The sequence below is a fragment of the Protopterus annectens genome, chromosome 8.part0 (genome assembly GCF_019279795.1).
Source record: "Protopterus annectens isolate FY-2018-M chromosome 8.part0, PAN1.0, whole genome shotgun sequence".
NCBI lineage: Eukaryota > Metazoa > Chordata > Ceratodontiformes > Protopteridae > Protopterus > Protopterus annectens.
This window is the reverse complement of record NC_056741.1, coordinates 1,697,259,771-1,697,280,917: the sequence shown is the minus strand read 5'-3', so window position 1 is coordinate 1,697,280,917 and position 21,147 is coordinate 1,697,259,771. Positions and strand designations below refer to the sequence as shown.

Here is a 21,147-nt window from a genome sequence, read left to right as displayed (position 1 = left end):
TGAAAAAAACGAGGGATTAGTAGCAAAATTGTATAAATATATGTATGATAAATTTGGTGGTATGCTAAAAAAGAGTGTACAACTGAAGAAATACAGTGTTACCAAGAAAAAATATTTTTGTCAAAAATAAAGGCTGATGATATAGAAAAGATAGAAATGTACAGTATAAGAACATAATGTAATGATAGGTTCATAGGTGTTTACTAGGCTAATGACCCTGGAGCCTTTACAAGCCTAGCCCATAGGATTATCCTGGCATTGCGCCACCCGACCTTAGTTCCCAGTACCTTTATAAACATTACTGTGTAAAACTTTGGGAAAGTGCAACAGATGAAAAAAATAAATTTATAAAAATAGGAAGCAAATTATGTAATCAGAAAGTAGAATGCCAAGAATGTTTTATGGATAATTTGCCAGTAAAAGGAACTATGCCATATAAAACGGAAACTGATAGAATATGTTTACATTGTTAAGAAGAAGAAACTATGGCATGTGCTTTTCAAATGTAAAGGATTAAAATTTATGGGGAAACCTATGTAAAGAAGATTTTTTCAAAGATTTAAAAGAAGTGGATAAAATAAAGATGGATATAATTAAATGTGTATATTATAATAATATAAGTAAAGAATAGATACAAAGTTATTTTATGTTATATGGGTTATAGGGAATGAAAGAATACAAGAAATTATATTTAATGCTAAATGGATTTTAGCAACAATATTAAATGACATCAGATGGTGGTTAGAGAGAAAGAAGTGGGGGATCTAATAGAGATGAAAATTTAGTATGATTGCAAAGGAAGTTATGAATACGTGCAAAGAAATTTGTATATCTATATATTTGTACGTTTGTAAATATTTGTAAATATGTTGAAAATAAGAGTTCTTTTTGTGTATAAATAAATGACCCCTACTCTTTGCAATAGATGTCGTGGGATATTTTACATCCACCCGAGCTAACACCAAATCAAGCAGATTTGCAGACCAGCATCTCATCTGAAGGATGGCACACTCAAAAGTGCAACCCTCCCCAGCCAAAGCTGCTCTACAATGTCAGCAATCCATTATCTGGTGTGGTAATAGAACCCACAGCCTCCTGCACCAAAGATGAGTGTACTACCTGTTGCACCACTGAGACTGCCATCCTTTAATGTGGATTTACTCAGTGTAGTATGAAAATGTCTATCGGTCTTTATCTCATCGCATAAAGTTGTGAACACTCCAGTCTCACTTTCTTGTCCAGGTACCTTTGACTGAATAATGGCTTCTTCTTAATAGACACACAGACTATCCAAAAAAATATCCATTTCTAATTAAGCATTAGGCAGTTTCTAATGAGCTAACCGTGCTTAACTCACAAATATACCATTGGCAGAAATCTAGTTGCAATCATTTTCTAAGAATAAAATAAAAATTACTGAAAAGCAAATTATGCATATGTTTTTAAAACATTATCTAAAAGAAAAGTACACACATTAGATGTGGCAAACCCAATCCATTCTTTTCATCTTTATAATAGATACTTAAGTCATTTACTTTTTTGGTCACATGAAATTGCAAAATTTTCTTTGGCATTCAAGCATTACATTAATGGTAGTAATATTGGTGATAGTGTTCAAGTTATATATCCATTTTGGAGCATAATTCTTCATTTTAAGACAGTTTTATACAACACCTCAATAGCTAAGCTTAAATGTAAAACAAAGTAAAGGAATGCAAATGTCAAACTTTTCCTTGACAAAAACACCTGATTTGCATATATTCAGTGATTTTCATTGTCAAAAATAAATGCAGTGGCTACTGAATTTGCATTTGTCATAAATAGAGTTTTCTGAATGGGTGTGTTTTATCACTTTATACTTACTTGTGAGTGTGTATATATCATATTTTAGAAAGTAATTCCTTATATGTTTAAATTGCACCACAGTTCCAGTGAATACATGTTGAATGTTATCAAATCAATTGCCCACTTATGCATTGAGCTTAAATGCTCACAACACTCTTAATACTATGATGATGCTATCAAAAATTAGGCAGTATTAACAATTTGTAAAGGCAGTGTCACATGTAAAAAACAGAGAAATTAGCAGAAGTAGCCATTTAGTGTTATTTTAAATGTTAACACATTGACTGTGTTAAATTTACCATGTGAATTCATCTAAGAATTAATTTAATAATACCTTGCTTAAAATTATTTTAATGAGTATCCTGCTTGCTGTACTGAAGGAGGAATATTATTTATTACATTCTTTTAGGATATATTTATTTTTGCCATTACCGACAGCATGATGATTTTGACAGTGGAAACTGGATCATCTGCAAATCTTATATCAGAGCCTGATAATAATCTGTTGCAGCATCTGAATTTCTTTCTCACAGTTTCCATTGCTGAGGCAATTAGTTCCAAAATTGTTTTTTGTTGTTAGAACTTGAGTTTTTTGGAAATAAATTTCCCGAAAGGACTCTGAGATCTTTCTCAGACTTTATAAGGTGATACTCAAGAATATCCATTGCTTCTCTACAAAAAGATTGTATTTTTGAAACGTCTTTGAAAGAAAGTGCATTTCTCCATGCTTCAGAAAGAGACAAAGCATTAAGGGAAGTTATCTGGAAAGGTGAGTGATTTTTCCCTTTACCATGTGTAACCTTCTGGATCCAGTTCTCCAGTTTTCTGTTCATTGCTAAGTCTACAAACGAATACATTTCCTTTACTTTCGCTAGAGGATTTTTAACCAAGTCTTCAAAACGGACCATGAGATAGCGCGATTTTAAGAATGTAGACCCATGTTTGGCTGCTGCACTATAAATCTGGACATGGCTTTTACAGATTTCTTCCATTACTTTGTAATTAGCATCAGAAAGTGCAGAGTTTGGATAAGAATTTAATATGATTTTATTATCATTCCTCAGAGATTTAACAATGCTCTGTCGTGAGTTGAATACAGCTCTTGGATCTCGTATGAAATGAATTATCCTCAGATTTAAGGATGGATCAGTAATAAGGGGATAGAGTGATTCCAAGTTAAAAAGTCGTACTTCTTTTAAAACAACATGGCTGTATGTCTTGCAAGATTTTTCTACAGTATCGAATGTGGATTTGCTACAAAGTCTTTTGCAAACTGTACTATTGATGACTGTTGTACGTCGAAAAACATCACATGCTGGAGGAGTACATAGAGCCCTGCTATTTTCCCACATAAACAGGTTTGATTTTGTCTTATTTTTAGGTAAGTAAAAGTCAAAAACCGACATGTCACAATGGAATACTGATCTTAGCAAATCTCGGACAGATGTATGCAAGATGTTGACATCATCTTTTGCCATCATTTTCCATACATGCCAGGCAGGTTCCATTAGATAGAAAACGCTGGGGTGTTGACTGAAGATCTGGCCAGCAAGTGAGGACCCTGACCTCCAGGAAGACAGAATCAACACATGAACTTTGTCTATTTGCTTCTTTGATACAGCTGTATAGTTTGCATAGTTCAAATATAAGAACAGTAATGATAGGCTCTGAACAGCACAAATGAGTATGAGTGAAGTTTGAAAAGTGGTTATCCGAGCCATGGTAATAATAAGTTGGAGATCTGCAGAGAATTATAAACACACACCACATTAGTTAGTATTCTCATTTTTTAATGAAACACACTGTCAATAGCATATTCAAGGTCAAATGTATTAAGAGTACATCTATACATATGATCTTACAGTAGCAAGTTAACCACCATTCACTTGGAATTAGCTAGAAATAAATATCTATTAGTAATTTTACCTTTTGCTTTTTGACTGTATTTTCACTATAATTGTGGATTTTTTGTCATGTTTTGTAATACCATTGTTCTTCAATAGTATTACATAAATGTAAATGCATTGTCTTCATATTATATTGCTGTTCATAGAGCTTTTCTCCTCGAGACTCCATTGAAAATGGGCTCTTCTTGGCCCAATGGACTATCCCAGTAAACAAACTGTAAAATAAATAAAATAAATCTACAAACATTTTTAGGGAGCAAAATTCCATCAGTCATACCACACAGTTTACACAAACTAAAAACTGACCAGACCCAGGGAATCATACAATTTAGTTTTGAGTTCCTAAAATGAGCCCATAACCTTCACTGCAAAATGTGTTTTCTTCTTTTCAGTTTGTGCTTTGAAAATATATAATCTGCTGTATCTTATAAATAAAGAAGATTATTTTTTAAGATCTGTCTGGGATATGGTACTCAACCAATAAATGTTTTCTTAAAAAATTATTTCTACCCCCCCCCCTTTTTTATCCTCATTTTTGCATTATTTTAATTTGTTTGTTTGTGCTAGTAGAGGGTTGTAGTTTGCTTTGAAGCCATTGATTACATAACTAATGAGCTCCACACCAAGTGGAATAAATTTATCAATTAAATTACTTTCCTAGAATCCTTTCCTATAATAATTTATATCATATCCAGTAATATAGTGACCAACAATTAGTAACTTGGCTTTTTTCAACCCATCTGTTAAAAGAAAGGTAAACAGATTGCTCCATTAGATTGTTTAGTTAACAGCATGACATTTTATTTTATTTATTTTATTTATTTATTTTACATTTGTTGACTGGGCTAGTCTGGCTGGATACATGTCCATTTTCAGCAGAGGCCCAAGGAGAAAAGCTCCACTATATACTAGTAAATAATAATGATAAAAATAAACAAAAATAGCACAATAAGATAGAAATTATAAGCATGTAACAAACTATTCCCAAGTAGCATAGTAACAGTGCAAAAGTAATATATCAAAACTAAACACAGAGTGAGGATTTCTATTTCAAAATCTTTGCAAGAGTAATTAAAGAAGAAATAAAGCAGTAACTCACACAAGACTCTATTCAACTATTTACAGTATTAACAATTTTGATAAACAGTTTGTGTCAGGGCACTAGTTTTAAGAAACAGATTTCATCAGCTGGGTGATTTAGATACAAGGTGAGATGATAGGTTGCAGTAATATAAAGAGAAGTAGAATTTATAGGAAAAGTAATATCCAAGTGGATGGTAGGTGAACTACAGAGGAGGGGTAATGGTAGTGATAGGGACATGTGGAAGAGTAATGGAAAGAGCTGAAAAGAGAGATGGAAGCTGAGGTCAGTCAGGATTCGAGCAAGGGCATAGCCAGTGAGTTTTAAAATAGTTTCTTAGTTGTTTTTTGAAAAGTTGTGATGAGCCTAGAGTGGTCAGTTCTATGGGAAGTTTATTCCAGTATGAGCCACCGGTATTTGTAAACAAGGAGACCCCAGCTTTATTGTGTGTTTTGAGGGTGGCCACTAGTAATTTGTTAGCTGAGCGAAGGGAAGTAAGATTCCTGTAAGGGACAACAAGGTTATTTAGTATGGGTGTATTAGAAGGGTAATGGAGAATTTTATAGGTAATAACTAATTGATGTAGGAGAATGAGATTTTGAAGTTCAAGCCAGTCAAGCTTTTTGAGATTAACACAATGATGTGTGAGAAATGGGGAACCTGTGGCAAACCTGGCAATGCTGTGTTAGGCTGTGGCAAGTTTCTGAAGGTTAGATTTTGAAAGGTTTATAAAAGATGGGGAGGCATATAATAATGTAGAGATAAGATAAGTTTGGGCTAAAGACACCCTTGTGGTTGCTGTTAGAAAGGGCTTAAGTCTATAGAGGGCACCTATCTTTTTATTAACAGTTTTGATAGTTAGGTCAATGTGATAATCAAAGTTTAGTTGATTATCTATTGTAACACCTAGTAGTTTAGCATAACTATCAGGTGTAATGATAGTGCCATTGTCAGACACAATAGAAAAGGAAAGAGGGGCAGATTTAAGGGTTGGAGAGAAAAGTAATAATTTAGTTTTTTTGGGATTAAGGAGGAGACAGATATCTTGGAACCATTTTTCTGCTGCTGTAAAGACGTTTTGGGTGGAAGAATGAAGTTCAGCTGGAGATAAAGCAGAACAGATGAGAGTTGAATCGTCTGCATATTGAATACATGAGTGTGTTGGGAGTGAAATAGACAGGTTGTTTATAAATATGGAGAAGAGAAGGGGTCCTAAGATGGATCCTTGTGGGACACCAATAGTGATCGGGAGCTGAGAGGAGAGATGGCTGTCCCAAAGGACTGCTTGTTGTCTATCTTTCAGATAAGAGTCAAACCAGTGCAATGCAGAAGGTTCAAGTGAGAGAGATTTCAAAGTGTCTAGCAAATGTTGATGGTTGACCATATCAAAGGCTTTAGAGAGGTCAAGAAACAAAGCAGAAGAGTATAGGTTGTTATGGCGATTTTTGTTGATAGTGTCTGTGAAGGAGAGAAGAGCAGTGGAAGTGCTATGGAAAGGTCTAAAGCCATGTTGGGAGTCTGAAAGTAGGCTATTATGTAAAAGATGATGTAAAAGTTGTTGGTGTATACAACGCTCCATGATTTTAGATAGTGGTGATAATAAGGCTATAGGACGGAAATTAGAAAGTTCATTAAAGTTTCCTCCTTTATGCAGAGGAATGATATGGGAGACTTTCCAGAGGGAAGGGATAGTAGATTCGGTTATTGTTCTGTTAATTAAAATGGAGACTGGGTATGCTAGTTCTGCTGATGCTAGCTGCAGATATTCAGCTGGTAGTCGGTCAGCTGAAGGAGTGCATGGTTTAAGTTTTGAGAGTAACTTTTGTATATAGGTTGTGGAGACTGTACTGAATGTTAGAGAGGGGTGTTATTTTGAGGGGGGTGTTTTTAAGGGAAGTGTGGGGAGTCATGTTCTTTGCAAGAGAGGTGACTGTTTCAGTGAAGAAGTTGTTGAATGTATTGGCTATTAAGTTGGATGGGGTCTGTGCTAAGTTAGCTGGAGTAGGTGTTTTGGTATTTCCTGGATGGAGCAGTTTATTGATTCCTGACCAGAATTTTTTGGGGTTATGATTTTGATTTTCTTGATATTGAAGGTAATAATTCTTTTTATCAAGATGTTTTTTTTTTGTGGTATTTCTAAGGTGTTTGAAGTTTTGATGGTCAGTTGGGTTTTTAGTAGTTCTCCATTTTGTCCATAGTTTATTCCTTAATAGCATTGTTTGCTTGGTTTCTTTAGAAAGCCAAGGGGCAGCTTTAGATCCTGTTCTAATTAAGCGTGAGGGGGCGTGATGCTCAAGAATTTGGAGGAATGTGTTGTTGAAATGGGCCACTGCTTCCTCCAGTGGAAGGTGTTTTAGAGCTGACCAGTTACATTGTTTGAGTTCATTAAGGAAAATAGGAAGGTTAAATTTTTTTTGTTACATATAGTACGATAGCTGGCCTGATTGAGATTGTTATTTGTTTGTTTAGTGATACAGGTGAGAAGGTGGTCGCTGATATTGTCAGGGAGTATACCAGTTTTATAAGAGAGGGGATTATTGTTGACCAATATCCAGTCTAAGATGGCTTGTTTATTGGTAGATTTGTGAATCCTAGTTGGGGAGTTTATTGTTTGTTGAAAATTAAAGAGGTTGAGGTGATAGGTGTGTTTGGGCGATATGCAGGAGTTCCAATCAATATTGAAGTCTCCTAAGAGTATGGTTTCCTGATGAAAGCTACAGGAGAGCCAGCTGAGAATGTTTTCAAGGGTATCCAAGTTGTTGCCAGGAGGGATATAGGAAGATATTATATATATGGCTTTTATTTTATTTACTTGGAATTTGCTGCAGAGTATTTCAGCATTGGCGGGGGGGGGGTAGGGAGTCAATAGAGGACACCTGTAGTTCAGATTTATAGAGTAAAGCAACTCCACCACCCTTTTTGTTTAGATGATCCCACCTTAAAATGCTATAGCCAGGGGGAGTAATGTCGTTGTCTTTGGTACCTGGTTTAAGCCAGGTTTCAGTAAGACAGAGAATATCAAATGAGTAGAGGTCAATTAAAGCAAGGAGTTGTGTAATTTTATTGTTAATGCTACGAATATTTAGGTGTGCTATTGAAAGGGAGTTAGAAGAGAAAGGTGAACTCAAATTGTTAGTAGTTTGGTTTGAGAGGGTGTGGAGGAGGGAATTATTTGGGCCAGGGTTGGGGTGAATGTCCCCGTGTAACAGTAAGAGTGTTTGAGGGAGAGGAAATATTTTTGAGTTTTTAGAGGGTATTAGGTAGAACTTTCTAGTTGTGTGATACTTGTTATGGAGTACTCTGTGATAATGTGGGGGAAGGTAAGGGCAGGATGAGAGGAGGTTAATATAGGTTTGTTCAGGTAGGGGAAGGACAGAGCTAGTGTGTTTAGTTAAGCTAGGAGATCTGCTGAGGGTATAGTACTCATAGGAAGTAAGGGTATAGTATAAAAGAAGGATGTTAAGTAGCAGGAGTAGATAAAGTAGTTTAAAAGGCAAGGGCATGTTGAGATTGGTGAGCTTGACAAGGTTGGAAATTAGTATTAGGAAGGTAGGGAATGGGGTGTGGCAGTCAGATAGGTGTGGAGAGTTTGTAAGTGTGAATGTGGCAGGAAATTAGATAGGATGTGAGAAAATTGGGGGTGTGGCTAAGCAAGTATAAGATTAGGGGTACTGGGGTGGGTGAGATTTGGGGGTAGGGTAGGGGAGCGGAGTGAGCCTGCAGGGCGAACGGAGCGGGAAGAGCCAGAGAGAGGACCAGGGTGCAGAAAACAATCAGTGAGAAATGAAGAAGCACTGGGTACAGTGCAGGTAAGAGTGGACTATGGGATGAAGTATAGAGAAGAAAATAGTTAGATTGGGAGAGGTAAATTAATTGTTTGGGGGCTTAGAGAGGTAGTGAGGTTGAGTGTAGTAAGGAGATAGAAAGGGGTTAATACCAGAAAGGTATCAGGAAAAACAAAACTCAATTGAGATAATAAGGGATATATAGTTTACTAGTGAATAGGGTGCCACCTAGTGGGCAAACTAAGAAATAACAAGAGACAGAGCAAGCAGAGAGCAGACTATTGGGATATGGTGTGGTAGAGGAGAGAGTTATCCTAAGGTCAAAGATGCAGAGGGAGGGTAAGAGTGGGTAATTTAACTGCAAAAGGAGGGCGGGTAGGCTGCTGGATAACTTGGGAAGGAAGTCAAATAGCCTGGAGTGATGTAAGTTAAAAATACATTAGCAGGACATACTTTCATAAGAGGACTGCTCAAGGTAGAAAGTCTTAGTGGGTGGACAAACAATCCTATTCAGGACTTTGTTCCTTAACTTGGATTCCACAGGGCTTCTTTAGAGTGGATAAGGCAGGAACTCAGGTGCACAGGGCTGGTGAAAAAATAAGGAGGAGATGGAAATACAAATGAGTTATCTCAACAGTCACAGGGTGTAGATAAGTGACAACCAGCCATAGTACCTTTTCATCTAAGTCTAAAGACATAATGTCTGGTTGCCATTGGTGAAGACAAGCTAGCCCAAGAATCTTTTCTGACTAGTAAAAATCAATACTTTAATCATTGAAGAATCTATGCTCATGATCTATACAGGTGAAGACAAATCTGCAATAACTAAACTGACAACATACTGAGAAAGGAACAGTGCTGGCAGTTCCCAAGAAAGGACATCAAGTTACTGTATACAGTCTGCACGACTACCCACAGTTCATTGTACTGCAGTAGAAATGGGGGATTTAGGGAACAATTTGAGGTGAAATACTTTAAGCTTTAAAAGGAAAGTATGCAGGAAAGAAAAAACATTAAACTTGCAATACTCAGCCCTCTGATCTCTGAAACTGCAATGTATCTCTGATGTGTCCTCAAGAAGAAGATAAGAAACTTCAGTAAATCATTTTGAAACTCCATCTACAAAGGAAGGAAAGCCCATTCAATGTTATTCTTCATTATATTATTCTACAATTCAAGCGGCAGAATCAGTATTAGTCCTTTCATTCACCAGCGTTAGGGTTAATATTTCTGCAACCTAATGCATCGGGATAGTATCAAGTGAATGTAATCCACTTTTGTCCCAGTCCCCTTCAGTAACACACATCACACCAAATTACATTTGACGACCTTTATTAAATTTCCATAACATAGCTTTGATCACCAACTTTATTAATTACAACTATTCATGATATAATTGATTTTGAATACAGCATAACATCCTTGTAATGTTAATCAGGGCAGCGTACCTACTCACCATGCCCCAGTAAGCAGCGTCCATACCTCTACTCACTTACTTTACTTATGAAGCAGCGTCCCATCTCACTTCATACACCATTCATTGTAATGTTAATCAGGGCAGCGTACCTACTCACCCTGCCCAACAAGCAGGGTCCATACCTCTGCTCACTTACTTTACTTATGAAGCAGCGCCCCAACTCACTTCATACACCATCCATTGAATTACCTTCCACCAAATAAGCACCATCCTTACCTCAGCTTGCTTATCTATTCAGCAAGCTTCCTCCAACTACTCATTTCCTTTCCCAGATCCTTGAAATGAACATCCAGACATCAGAGGGGGAACAGAAGAGGGCAAATCTATCCCTCTTCTCTGCCTACCCCCACTGATAAATAACCCTACTCCCCACCAATGAAAAGAGGGAGGGTGGGTAGGTAGCAAGTTCACGCCAAAATGTGATTGCTTAACCCAACTACACTAGACTAAACCTCTTAAGCCCCTCCCCATCATTATCTCATTTCCTCCCAACCATCCCTGCCTCCACTTAACCCTTTCACCTCCCCAACCCACTTAACTCCCCTTAATATTAACCTAGCCCCCCCCCCCATGAAGATGTCCCGGGACAACTTAGTTTGTTGCCAAACTTCATTTGTTCTGGTCCCCTTCAATAACACACATCACACCAAATGACATTTGCCGACCTTTATTAAATTTCCATAACATGGCTTTGATCACCAACTTTATTAATTACAGCTATTCATGATATAATTGATTCTAAATACAGCATAATATCCTTGTAATGTTAATCAGGGCAGCGTACCTACTCACCCTGCCCCGTAAGCAGCGTCCATACCTCTACTCACTTACTTTACTTATGAAGCAGCGTCCCATCTCACTTCATACACCATTCATTGTAATGTTAATCAGAGCAGCGTACCTACTCACCCTGCCCAACAAGCAGGATCCATAACTCTGCTCGCTTACTTTACTTATGAAGCAGCGTCCCAACCCACTTCATACACCATTCATTGAATTACCTTCCACCAAATAAGCACCATCCTTACCTCAGCTTGCTTATCTATTCAGCAAGCTTCCTCCAACTACTCATTTCCTTTCCCCAGATCCTTGAAATGAACATCCAGACATCAGAGGGGGAACAGAAGAGGGCAAGCCTATCCCTCTTCTCCGCCAACCAACCTGATCAGTCTGTTCCCCCTCCCTTCTACCCAAAATTTTTCAATCCACTTCCCATAAAGGGAAGGGTGAAGCCAAACATCATTTGGTGTACCCACCATCTGTAAAGCACCTTAGAATCCTGTCATAAACCCCTTTGCCATGCCATCACTGAAACACACCCTAATGAAACTAAATAAAGTAGGATTACCATGACCCCATTGTAACACCGGAACATCTTGGTCCCCCCTAACTACCTCTTCCTTACTTGCCCCCTGTACCAATGCAATAATCAGCTCCCACTAATTGAACACAGAGGTCTAATATGTCTTGATAAGGTGATTACTCAGACCCACTTTGAGCCCCATTCAGGGAGCAAAACATCCAACCTATCAAAAACGTTACCTTTCAGATCCCCTTTCAAGCCACCGCATGATGCCTTCTGCCCTTCAGCAATTTCAGTCAATAACTGTTGCCACCTTGAGCTCCCCATGTGTAGCATCTTTGCTCTTCACTGCTTCCATCATCTGAGTATTCACTGTGTATCGCCACCCCTGGTATTCGGCACACCACCATCTTCCAAACCATTTCCAACAAGGCACTGCCCACTGCTCACTACACACTCCCCCGTCTGTGACCTTATTGCGCACCAATCAAGGAACAGAGACCTCCATTGAACAACCTCCATAAGTTTCTGACCTCCCTCAATTCAGGTCACCAATCAATGTCCACTCAAAATCTGTTCCTCAACAGTCTGCAACAAAATAAAACAGAATAAGTACCTTTACTTTGCAAAATGAAAATTAAAACAAAACAATTCCCCAAAATCCTATAACTAGATTCCCTGCAACAATACCTTGTCTGCAACAACTGGAATGGCTGCAGAAATACTTCACTAAAAGAATCACAGGCCTAAAGCAGATGCCCTATGCTGACTGCCTTAAAAACTCCAGCTATACTCTGCCGCATATCGTCTACTCTGAGGCGATCTCTGCTTAACATACAAGGCCATGTCAAACCCAGAGCTGTTGGACATGCAACACTTAAAGAAATCCCAATCCCTCAGGGCCACATGTTCCAGGGATCTAAATCTTGTTATCACAATAAACAAAACATGCTGGAGGGATAGGTTCCTGACCCAGAGACTCCCCAGACTCTGGAATAGACTGCCCATACATGTCAAGCAGAGTGCCTCTTTGGTCCTCTTCAAAAGGAACCTTGATGATTGGATGGGAGAAAGGAAATTCACCCCGGGGATCACGTCAGTCGCCCTGCTAGACAGGGGTCCAGGGAAGTAAATAGTGTGGGAAGAAATAGCCAGGGAATTATGGCTAGGCTTGTATAGGCCCTAGGGCCGACAGCCTAGTACCAACCTATGAACCTATGAACTATGACCCCCCCCTTTGTTAGCTTCTACACTGAATTATCTGTCAGTTATGAGAAAAAAAACAAACAAAAACACTAAATAATGAGCTAAAATTGCCTCACCAGCCACCTCAGGCCACAATGACCACTTATTGCCGATAACAATAAAATACATGTCAGTCATTCCTCTCTATTACACCGAGGAAAATGCCTAACCAAGACTATAAGTAAAGCAGGAAAATGACCCCACAGGTGTACAAAGACTAACACATCACTCTGTATAAACATAGAAAGCATACAGATGATTTTGAATGGCTTCTGGCTTTTAATGAATATCATTTATCTGCTTAGCTTAACAAGCTTGACAAGCCCCTTATTGTTCCTATTACAGTCCTGCTAAATCATTTGGTATTCGACTTAATTTTGACATTTATTCATTTATATCTTATCCTGTCCATTTCCATTGTGTGGCTGTATTGTCCATGATGAGTTGTGTCTTGTTAGGCTGCTGTGGGGAGTATATGTTAAATACTGGCATGACCCACTTGTCTTGCTGTTGCCATTTGCCATACTGCTGCCTTTGCCCAAATGCATGGAAACATAACTGTCTACTGTCCCTGATTGTCAGGGCCATTCCTGATTTTGACTTGCATTTTAGCTCTTACCCTCTTAATCCCCCTTAAAACTGATGACTTATGAGGAATGGTAATGAATTACACTTCATAAATAATGACAATAACTAAGAGTTATAGACTTCTTTAGATTGTATATGAATTCACATTCACTTACCCTGTCAAAGTCTCAAATTAGCCCTCATATTTTAAAAGTGTCTCTGATCTTTCCCGGATTTGTCCCTGCTTCTGTTGAAATTCAAGAGGTATGTGTAGAACACACAGGAATGTGTCTAGCTGCCTATTCCCATGCTAAACCGTGACCTACTTCCTTATGAATTACTGCAGGGCCCAAAGGTCAAATGCAAGTGTCCCTCACTTTCCCACTGCATTCCTTGAAAGCTTGTTATCAACATTCCACCAACCACAATGATCAGTCACCCACCCATCCCCGAAAAACAATTCCACAAAATAGGCACCCCAGTCACACATGCCAGAAAAACTATGAAAAAGGACCAAGAGAGGCAAAATCTACCCCCCCCCTTTTTTATTTACCTTTCTATTCCTCTTCTTCCCTCTTCCTGACACTAAACTAAATCAATCAATAAATAATCAATAAATAAATAATAATTAAAAAATAAATAAATAAATAAATAAATACATAAATATTCACCACAAATTGAAAAGTCTCACTGAGATGAACATGCACATCATTGCACTATACTGTCATCAATTCCTATGTCAATACACTGCTATCTCTTCTAACTGATTTGTATGTGATGGACAAAGCCTATGCTTTCACAATCTATATCACTGCCCCCAGTTAATATAAAGAGATGGTTGACCTTAACAGTGTAGCATAACTATTCACTGCAGCCTCAGGTTAAATTAACATGTGTACTTCACTACACACACCCGTGGAAAGACAAGCCTTCCAGTGGCCAACCATTATGCTGCCTAGCCAAAGCCCATGAAAGATGCTACTAGGAAGACTCTAGGAAAGCCTGCAAAACAATACCACATGCAATCTCAAAAAAAAAAAAAATTACCCCACAGTGACCCGACCCCAAGTCAGTAATACCCACTGTGAATACATTCCTCCACACCAAATCTGAGAGCTCTGTACAAAGCCCGTCCCAAGGCAAGCACCTCTATCAACCTCAAAAAAAAAAAAAATAAAATAAAAAAGGGGTACAAATAGGGACAATCTTGAAAGAATGCTCTTAAACTTAGAAAGTTGATAGAATAACCAGCTTTGCATTAGCATGAATTTTCTGAAGGGTATGAAGTCTAAAAATCAAATGCTTGTCATTATTTTCTAACTTCAGTCTTTAACGATTTGTCACTAGTTTGCCAGAAAGCCACAATTTCATGAAAAATTGTGTACCGATGAGAGCTATGCAAGCACAACCACAAATTCCCTTAGAAGATTGCTACAAAACAGGACTTATGCTTCAAGCAACAGAGCCAAGTATGATCACGACTCACCAGCAATGCAGACCAATCCTAAATCACACCATATCTCCAAAATTAAATCTCTGTGACACTCCCATCAAGCAAGGTTCCAAGAGAAACACCATGTACAAAACAAAATGCAAGTCTCTAAACACATCGGCTCTCCTAGACCTAACCCAGAATTTTAGGTACTGCTCTTATAAGCCTATAAAGTTGCTAACGTAACAGAATTTGATTCAGCATAAGTTTTCTGAAGGATATGAAGTCTGAAACTCAAATGTGCATCACTACAGTGACTCCCATCCTCAGATCAACCCAGTGATATGCCGGAAAACCACAGATTTTATAAAGAAGATTGTGATGTGATGTTATCAGTCAAAAGGGGCATTTAATTTAAACAATTGCTGATGCATTTTACTTTAGCTAACTGCTGTGCATGACCGGCTGGGCTTAAAAGTCCCTCACCTTCCATAAAAGAAGGGACTGGACAATAGAGGCTCTCCCAAAAGCCAGGGCAAAAAATAACAGGCTCTCAATCTGGTGACATACTCTCCCATCTAAACAATTCCAATCACCGTCTAGAGCTGCCAACAAGCAAAACGCCAGCACACCCAACATTAAAGCGAAGCCCAATCTGGAATGGCTTCTGAAGCTGAACACTGAACCACAACACTGAGGCAACTACCCCTCCACTGAAACAACCATGAAAAACACCACCAACAAAACGGAATATCTCTGCATTCACTTTTGTTTATCATTATTTATTTATTTTTTTTGAGAAGCCCTAAGGAGACAGTGCATGTGCACTGTACCTACTGTCACAAGGATGTACCTCAAGCCCGTGAAAACCATAAACGCACAAAAGATACCAAAGCTTCTTCAATTGCTGGTAGAAAGTCAGCAACTGCCCCCCATAACAGATTCCCTTAACATCACACTCCTGAAGGATAGCTTTGCAATGCTACGTTACCTAAACCCCATCTAACAAAATGGCTGAAACCATGATACAAAACTGTCCTTCTCTGCCAATCCACACCCTTGAGCAACTACCCCTTCGAGGATACTAGACTACCCTCACCTCAGTCATCGCAGCTGACCCAGCAACAGCAGCCCCCCCAAAAAAAATAATATATAAATATTACTAGCACCAACCCTTGTTACTGACCATTACTCACCTCTTCCATAGTCAACTATTCTAAGGCCTACCTGACCACCAAATACTTGTAGGTCATCATGGACCAAAACCTGCTGTAGCAAGAGCATGCCAAAATGTGATTGCTTAACCCAACTACATTAGACTAATCCTCTTAAGCCCCTCTCCATCATTATCTCATTTCCTCCCAACCATCCCTGCCTCCACTTAACCCTTTCATCTCCCCAACTCACTTAACTCCCCCCTAATATTAACCTACCACCCCCCCCCCCCATGAAGAGGTCCCAGGACAACTTAGTTTGTTGCCAAACTTCATTTGTGAGGGAATTTAGCTGTTCAGCAAAGCACTTGATGCCTGATCTAATATATGACATGACCTAGGAAATTTGTGGCAATTGACAGATGACAGTGCTCACTCTGCGCAACTAAACATGACAGCTAGTAGTTGAAATAATTTATGGGCTAAAGGCAGGGAACTTTCCTAGTATGCAATTCTGTGACAAGACAACTAATTCAAATTCCCAGGATTACCTTGTTTGTAGACCTACTTTCAGAAGGTAATCTAAGAATGAAAGTTACACATTGATGAGATGTGGATGGGGAAACAGCTAAAGATTCTACTGCGGCTACTACTGTGATCTTCTTCTCTCCCCTTCCTCTTTATTTGCAGTGACAAAACCACCACATTATCACTTTCAGGATTGACTGGTCAGGAAGTAAAACCTCACAAAGACCAGCAGGGTCAGTAGCAATAAGAAATTCTTGTCTTAAACTTGAACATTCAGAGAGCTATTACTGCCCTGGCATAATCATTATAATTACCCAGGGAGACAGTTTCGTGTGAGTGCTTGTTATCTCCTGTGAAACAACCCAGACTTATGGATTTAACTGTTTTGTGTTTAGTTTGGTGGCACACAAGTATTTTCAGTTTCTGTGTGCATGTGTGCATCAGTGGAATTAATGGAGAAAAAAACTTTTATTATATCACTACTTCAGCTGACTGTTGAAAGCTGTTGGTTTTGTTTGCCATGATTATACTTGTTTTCCAACACTGTTAATTAGTTTTCTTGCATGTATTATTAGAAGTCAAGCACAATGATACTGCAAGAAATTTTAATGTGTGATGCTGTCAGTTTTTATTATTGTATAACGACTTCATTTACATTCAAAATACTTTTGTTATTTCCTTTGCTATCTCTGTTTTTTGATTGACTGCTGAAGCATGTTAGATCATTAAATGTATAAACATGAATACACAACGTCTCAATACTCCTGCAAAAACACATATATTATTTGGCTATTAAGTAAGGAGGGAATTGATGTTCCATTAATGCACAATATCAAAGCTTAACATAAGGATGAAATAATAGTAATATGCTCTTTATAACATGACTTTTGCAGCATTCCTCACCAATGGGGCAAATCCATTGGGATACCTGCACTTCAAATCCAGTGTACAAAGCACAAGCTCCTTCCTTGCTTGCTGTATGTGCATCCAAAGTATGATAACATACTCAAATAAGACAGTTGTATAGATGTGCTAAAATCTTATACGCTCCTTTCCAGTACTCTGCATACACAGAATTCTGTGAGCATTGTGTCTAGACATTCATTTTTGTCAGATTTGGTGCAGAAATTTAGGCAGATAACTGAGAAAATCTTCTTATGTCTATCAGGAAAAATAGAAAGTGTGACTGTGGTTATCAAATTCCTTACAGGGATTTCCACTTGAATTGCTTTTTTTTTTTTTTTTTTGTCCTGAGGCTGAATATCATGAAAAAACTTTGTACTATTTTTCAGGCATTTTCCGCTAAAACAATCCAAAGTGCAATCAATACCTTTTAGCCTTACCCGAGAATAAACATCTCCATAAATTAGCTCAGTTTGCTATGTCATCGTGACATCATTCACTTTATTCAATGACATTTCCCCCTCTGTTGAAAAGGAAATTAAAATTTAGTAGAGAGGTGCTTGATAGCAATCAGACACCCACTTCCCCCACTTGGACAGAAATGAGCAACTCAGCTAACGTACCTTTGCAGTCCGTGGGCCATCCATCTTTTTCTCCTTGGCCCCTAATCATGCATCTTTGGAGGTCATTATGGACAAGGAATCCAGCACATCAGGCAAGACTGACCACATAGTTGTTAGCCAAGGAAGTAGAACCTGAATGAATTTAACTGAAGGTAAAAGAGAAAGCCATCAGCTCCTTGTTTGTGTCCATATCCGGGGCTCTCTAATGGAAGTTAGACTTTCCACTTTCACTTCTAAGACCACCTAAGAGTATTCAAAACACAAAAGTTATTTCTCTATCCCATATTGCATTTTCCAGTCAGAAAATAATTAAGATGATTAGTTTAACTTTTTTAGTTTTATCTTTTCAAAACTCCTTAGAACTTTCAAAGTAATCAATCCGATTCTTCCTTTCCAGCTTTGAGAAGAGAGAAATGTGAGAAGGAAGAAATGTTCATATGTTTTGTATAATATTATTCCTTTAGAAGCAGAATCCATCTTGTTTCAAGATGGATCCTGACAGCTTAGGCCAGTCTTAAGAGTTTTATACTGTCTTGGCATTTTCTAGTCCCAAGATGAATGATCAGAAATTGTGACTAATAAGGAAAGGCACAGAAAAAAGGGTCTGTAGAGTCTTAGTAAGCGAAACCACATACAGATGTTTAGTTTTATTTGGTCAGTGACTATAGTCTGATAGATAACAAAATGCTTGCTCATTCACTTTAACAGTATAAAAAATGACTACAGTTTCTTTGTTCTGGGAGACAATACCTTGATTGATTAGTCTTCCATGTATGTGTATTCTTTTACAATAAAGGAGATCATTATCTTCTGCAGAACTGTGTCGCACATTTATTTTGTACCTTAACACCTTCTACTCCATTAAAAAAGGAAAAGAGGTACCCATTCCCTTGAGGACTTTTCTGATTCAAATCATGGAGGTCTAGATTACACCTCACAGATCCCTTCCTTTTCAGGATATGAACTGGATGCAGAGGATACATTATCCCCAGATTCTCCTAATGAGATTTCTTTTGTCGATACTTTTGCCAAAATGAAGGACTATTTTAAGTTGGAGGGCAGAGAGGTCTCTAACTCCCCAAAAAGATAATGATGGCCTTTCTGTCTCAGGACAATAAAGTTTACATCACAAAATCAGTCGGTGGTTGAAATACAGTGCCTGCTGTGACTTTAAGGTCTGATTTTTGACCAGCAGACTTTGTGACAGTTTGTGCAGGTGTAGTCGATGCCAAGCTGTGTAGGTACTGAAGCTGTCCTCTGTTGTCTGCATTCTTGCTTCTCCTCCCACAGCTCCTCTCTCTTCTTTTCACTCATCTGGCTACCTGTCTTGACGGCCAGTCTCCAAGTGATGCGGTATGGAACTATGGCTTCCTAGCCTGTTGGACTGATGTTGCCTGCCTTCATGTCACTCTTGCAGACAATTTTGAAGTGCAGAATGAGCCTTCCTGTGGGTCTGGAATATACGACAATTTATTTATTTTATTTATTTAATTTATTTTACATTTGTTAACCGGGATGGTGCGACTGGATGTATGTCCATTTTCAGGTGAGGCCCGGGGAGAAAGCTTGTCATACAGAAGGTCTTTGTGGATTCGATCCTGCATACAGCTGATGTGACCAAGCCAGCACAAGTGACTTTGAGAGAGCAGGTCAAACATGCCTAATATCCCTATCTGCTCTAGGATGTTTAGTTTGGGATGAGGTCATGCCAGGTGATGCCCAGGATCCTTCTGAGGCAGCTTAGATGAAATGTGTTGAGCTTGCCTTCTTGGCAAGAGTACAGGGTCCATGTTTCATTAACATAGAGCAGCATTCTAAGCACAAATGCTCGGTACACCTTCATCTTAGTGTTGTTGGTCAGTTTGGAGTTGTGTCAGACCTCACTGTTAGGCATGCCATTGCTGCTGCTGCTGCCTTACCAATCCAGATATTAATCTTGGCATCCAGGGAGAAGTTGCTGGTGATGGTTGAGCCCAGGTAAGTGAAATCCTTCACCACCTCGAGAGTTGATCGCTAATGAAGATGGGGGGTTGCTGCTAACATCCTGCCCCATGATGTTGTTCTCTTGAGGCTGATTCAGAGTCCAAACTCTCTGCAAGCACCAATGAAGGAGTTTATGAGGTTTTTTAGTGCTTCCTCAGTGTGAGCAATCAGGGCACCATCATCTGCAAACAGCATCTCTCTGATTAGTACTGTCCACACCTTGGTCTTGGCTCAAAGATGTGAGAGGTTGAAGAGATTACCAATGCTACTAGTGTGGAGGTATACACTGTCTTCAGAGTCATTAAAGGCATGGGACAATAACAGAGAGAAAAAGATGTCAAAGCATGTCAGAACAAGTACACACCCTTGCTTTATTCTGTTACTGATTGGGAATGGGCCTGAGGAGGAGCCATTTTATTGTACAATATCTTGCATGTCCTTGTGGAAGGATGTAATCATCCATAGGAGTTTGGGGGGGACATCCAATCCTCTGTAGCAAAGTGAACAGGCCTTTTCTGATGACCAATTCAAATGCCTTAGTTAGATCAATGAAGGTGATGTACAATGGTTTTCTTTGGTCATTACACTTTTCTTGTCGCTGCCTTAGTGAGAAGATCATGTTGATTGTTGACCTTCCTGCTCTGATTCCACACTGTACCTCAGGGTAAACATGTTCCATGAGTGATTGCAGCCTGTTCAGAACTACACAGGCAAAAGCGTTCCCAACAATGCTGAGGAGGGATATTCCATGGTAGTTGTTGCAGTCAGTTTGGTCTCCTTTGTTCTCATACAGCATCATGGTGTTGGCATCTTGCATATCCTGAGTCACTTTTCCTTCCTGCCAGCACTGTGCAGGTGGTCAAGGAGAAGACACTTCTTGTCAACCCTGATGACCTCTGTGGGAATGCCATCCTTTCCTGGAGCTTTACCGCAGGCAAGGGAGTCGATGGCTTTGCTGAGCTGTTCTGCAGAGGTATCCATAGTGGAGTTGTAGATGGTGTCACTTCAGCACTGCTTTATGGCCACTCCTTGAGGACCTCTGCAATACCATCATCAAAACACTTGCAAAGGTCTGGCATTGATGTCCTGCTGGTGCTGATAGAAGGGCATGATTTCTGCTTTGAGCAGTGGATTCATTTGAGCTGGAGACATATCTTGCTGACAACTAGGGAGTAATAGGGGTCACAGTCAGCACTGTGATAGCTGCATGTGACAAGGACACAAGTTAGCAAGCATCTTCTAGTGATGATAAGATCCACCTGGTGCCAGAGATGGGACCATGAGTGTCACCAGGATACTCTGTGGTTAGCCTTG

At 39.0% G+C, this 21,147-nt stretch overlaps 1 protein-coding gene across 1 annotated transcript in view; it reads right to left on the bottom strand.

Annotated features, from left to right (window-relative positions):
* Window positions 1–1,474: 1,474 nt before the first annotated feature.
* LOC122809605 (carbohydrate sulfotransferase 6-like) overlaps window positions 1,475–21,147 on the bottom strand; it is a 368,527-nt gene continuing 348,854 nt past the window's right edge. The window contains exon 2 of the mRNA XM_044081226.1: window positions 1,475–3,586. Within this exon, the coding sequence (XP_043937161.1) occupies window positions 2,397–3,566 (1,170 nt within the window). The 5' untranslated portion in view covers window positions 3,567–3,586 and the 3' untranslated portion in view covers window positions 1,475–2,396. The remainder of the gene's footprint in view (window positions 3,587–21,147) is intronic.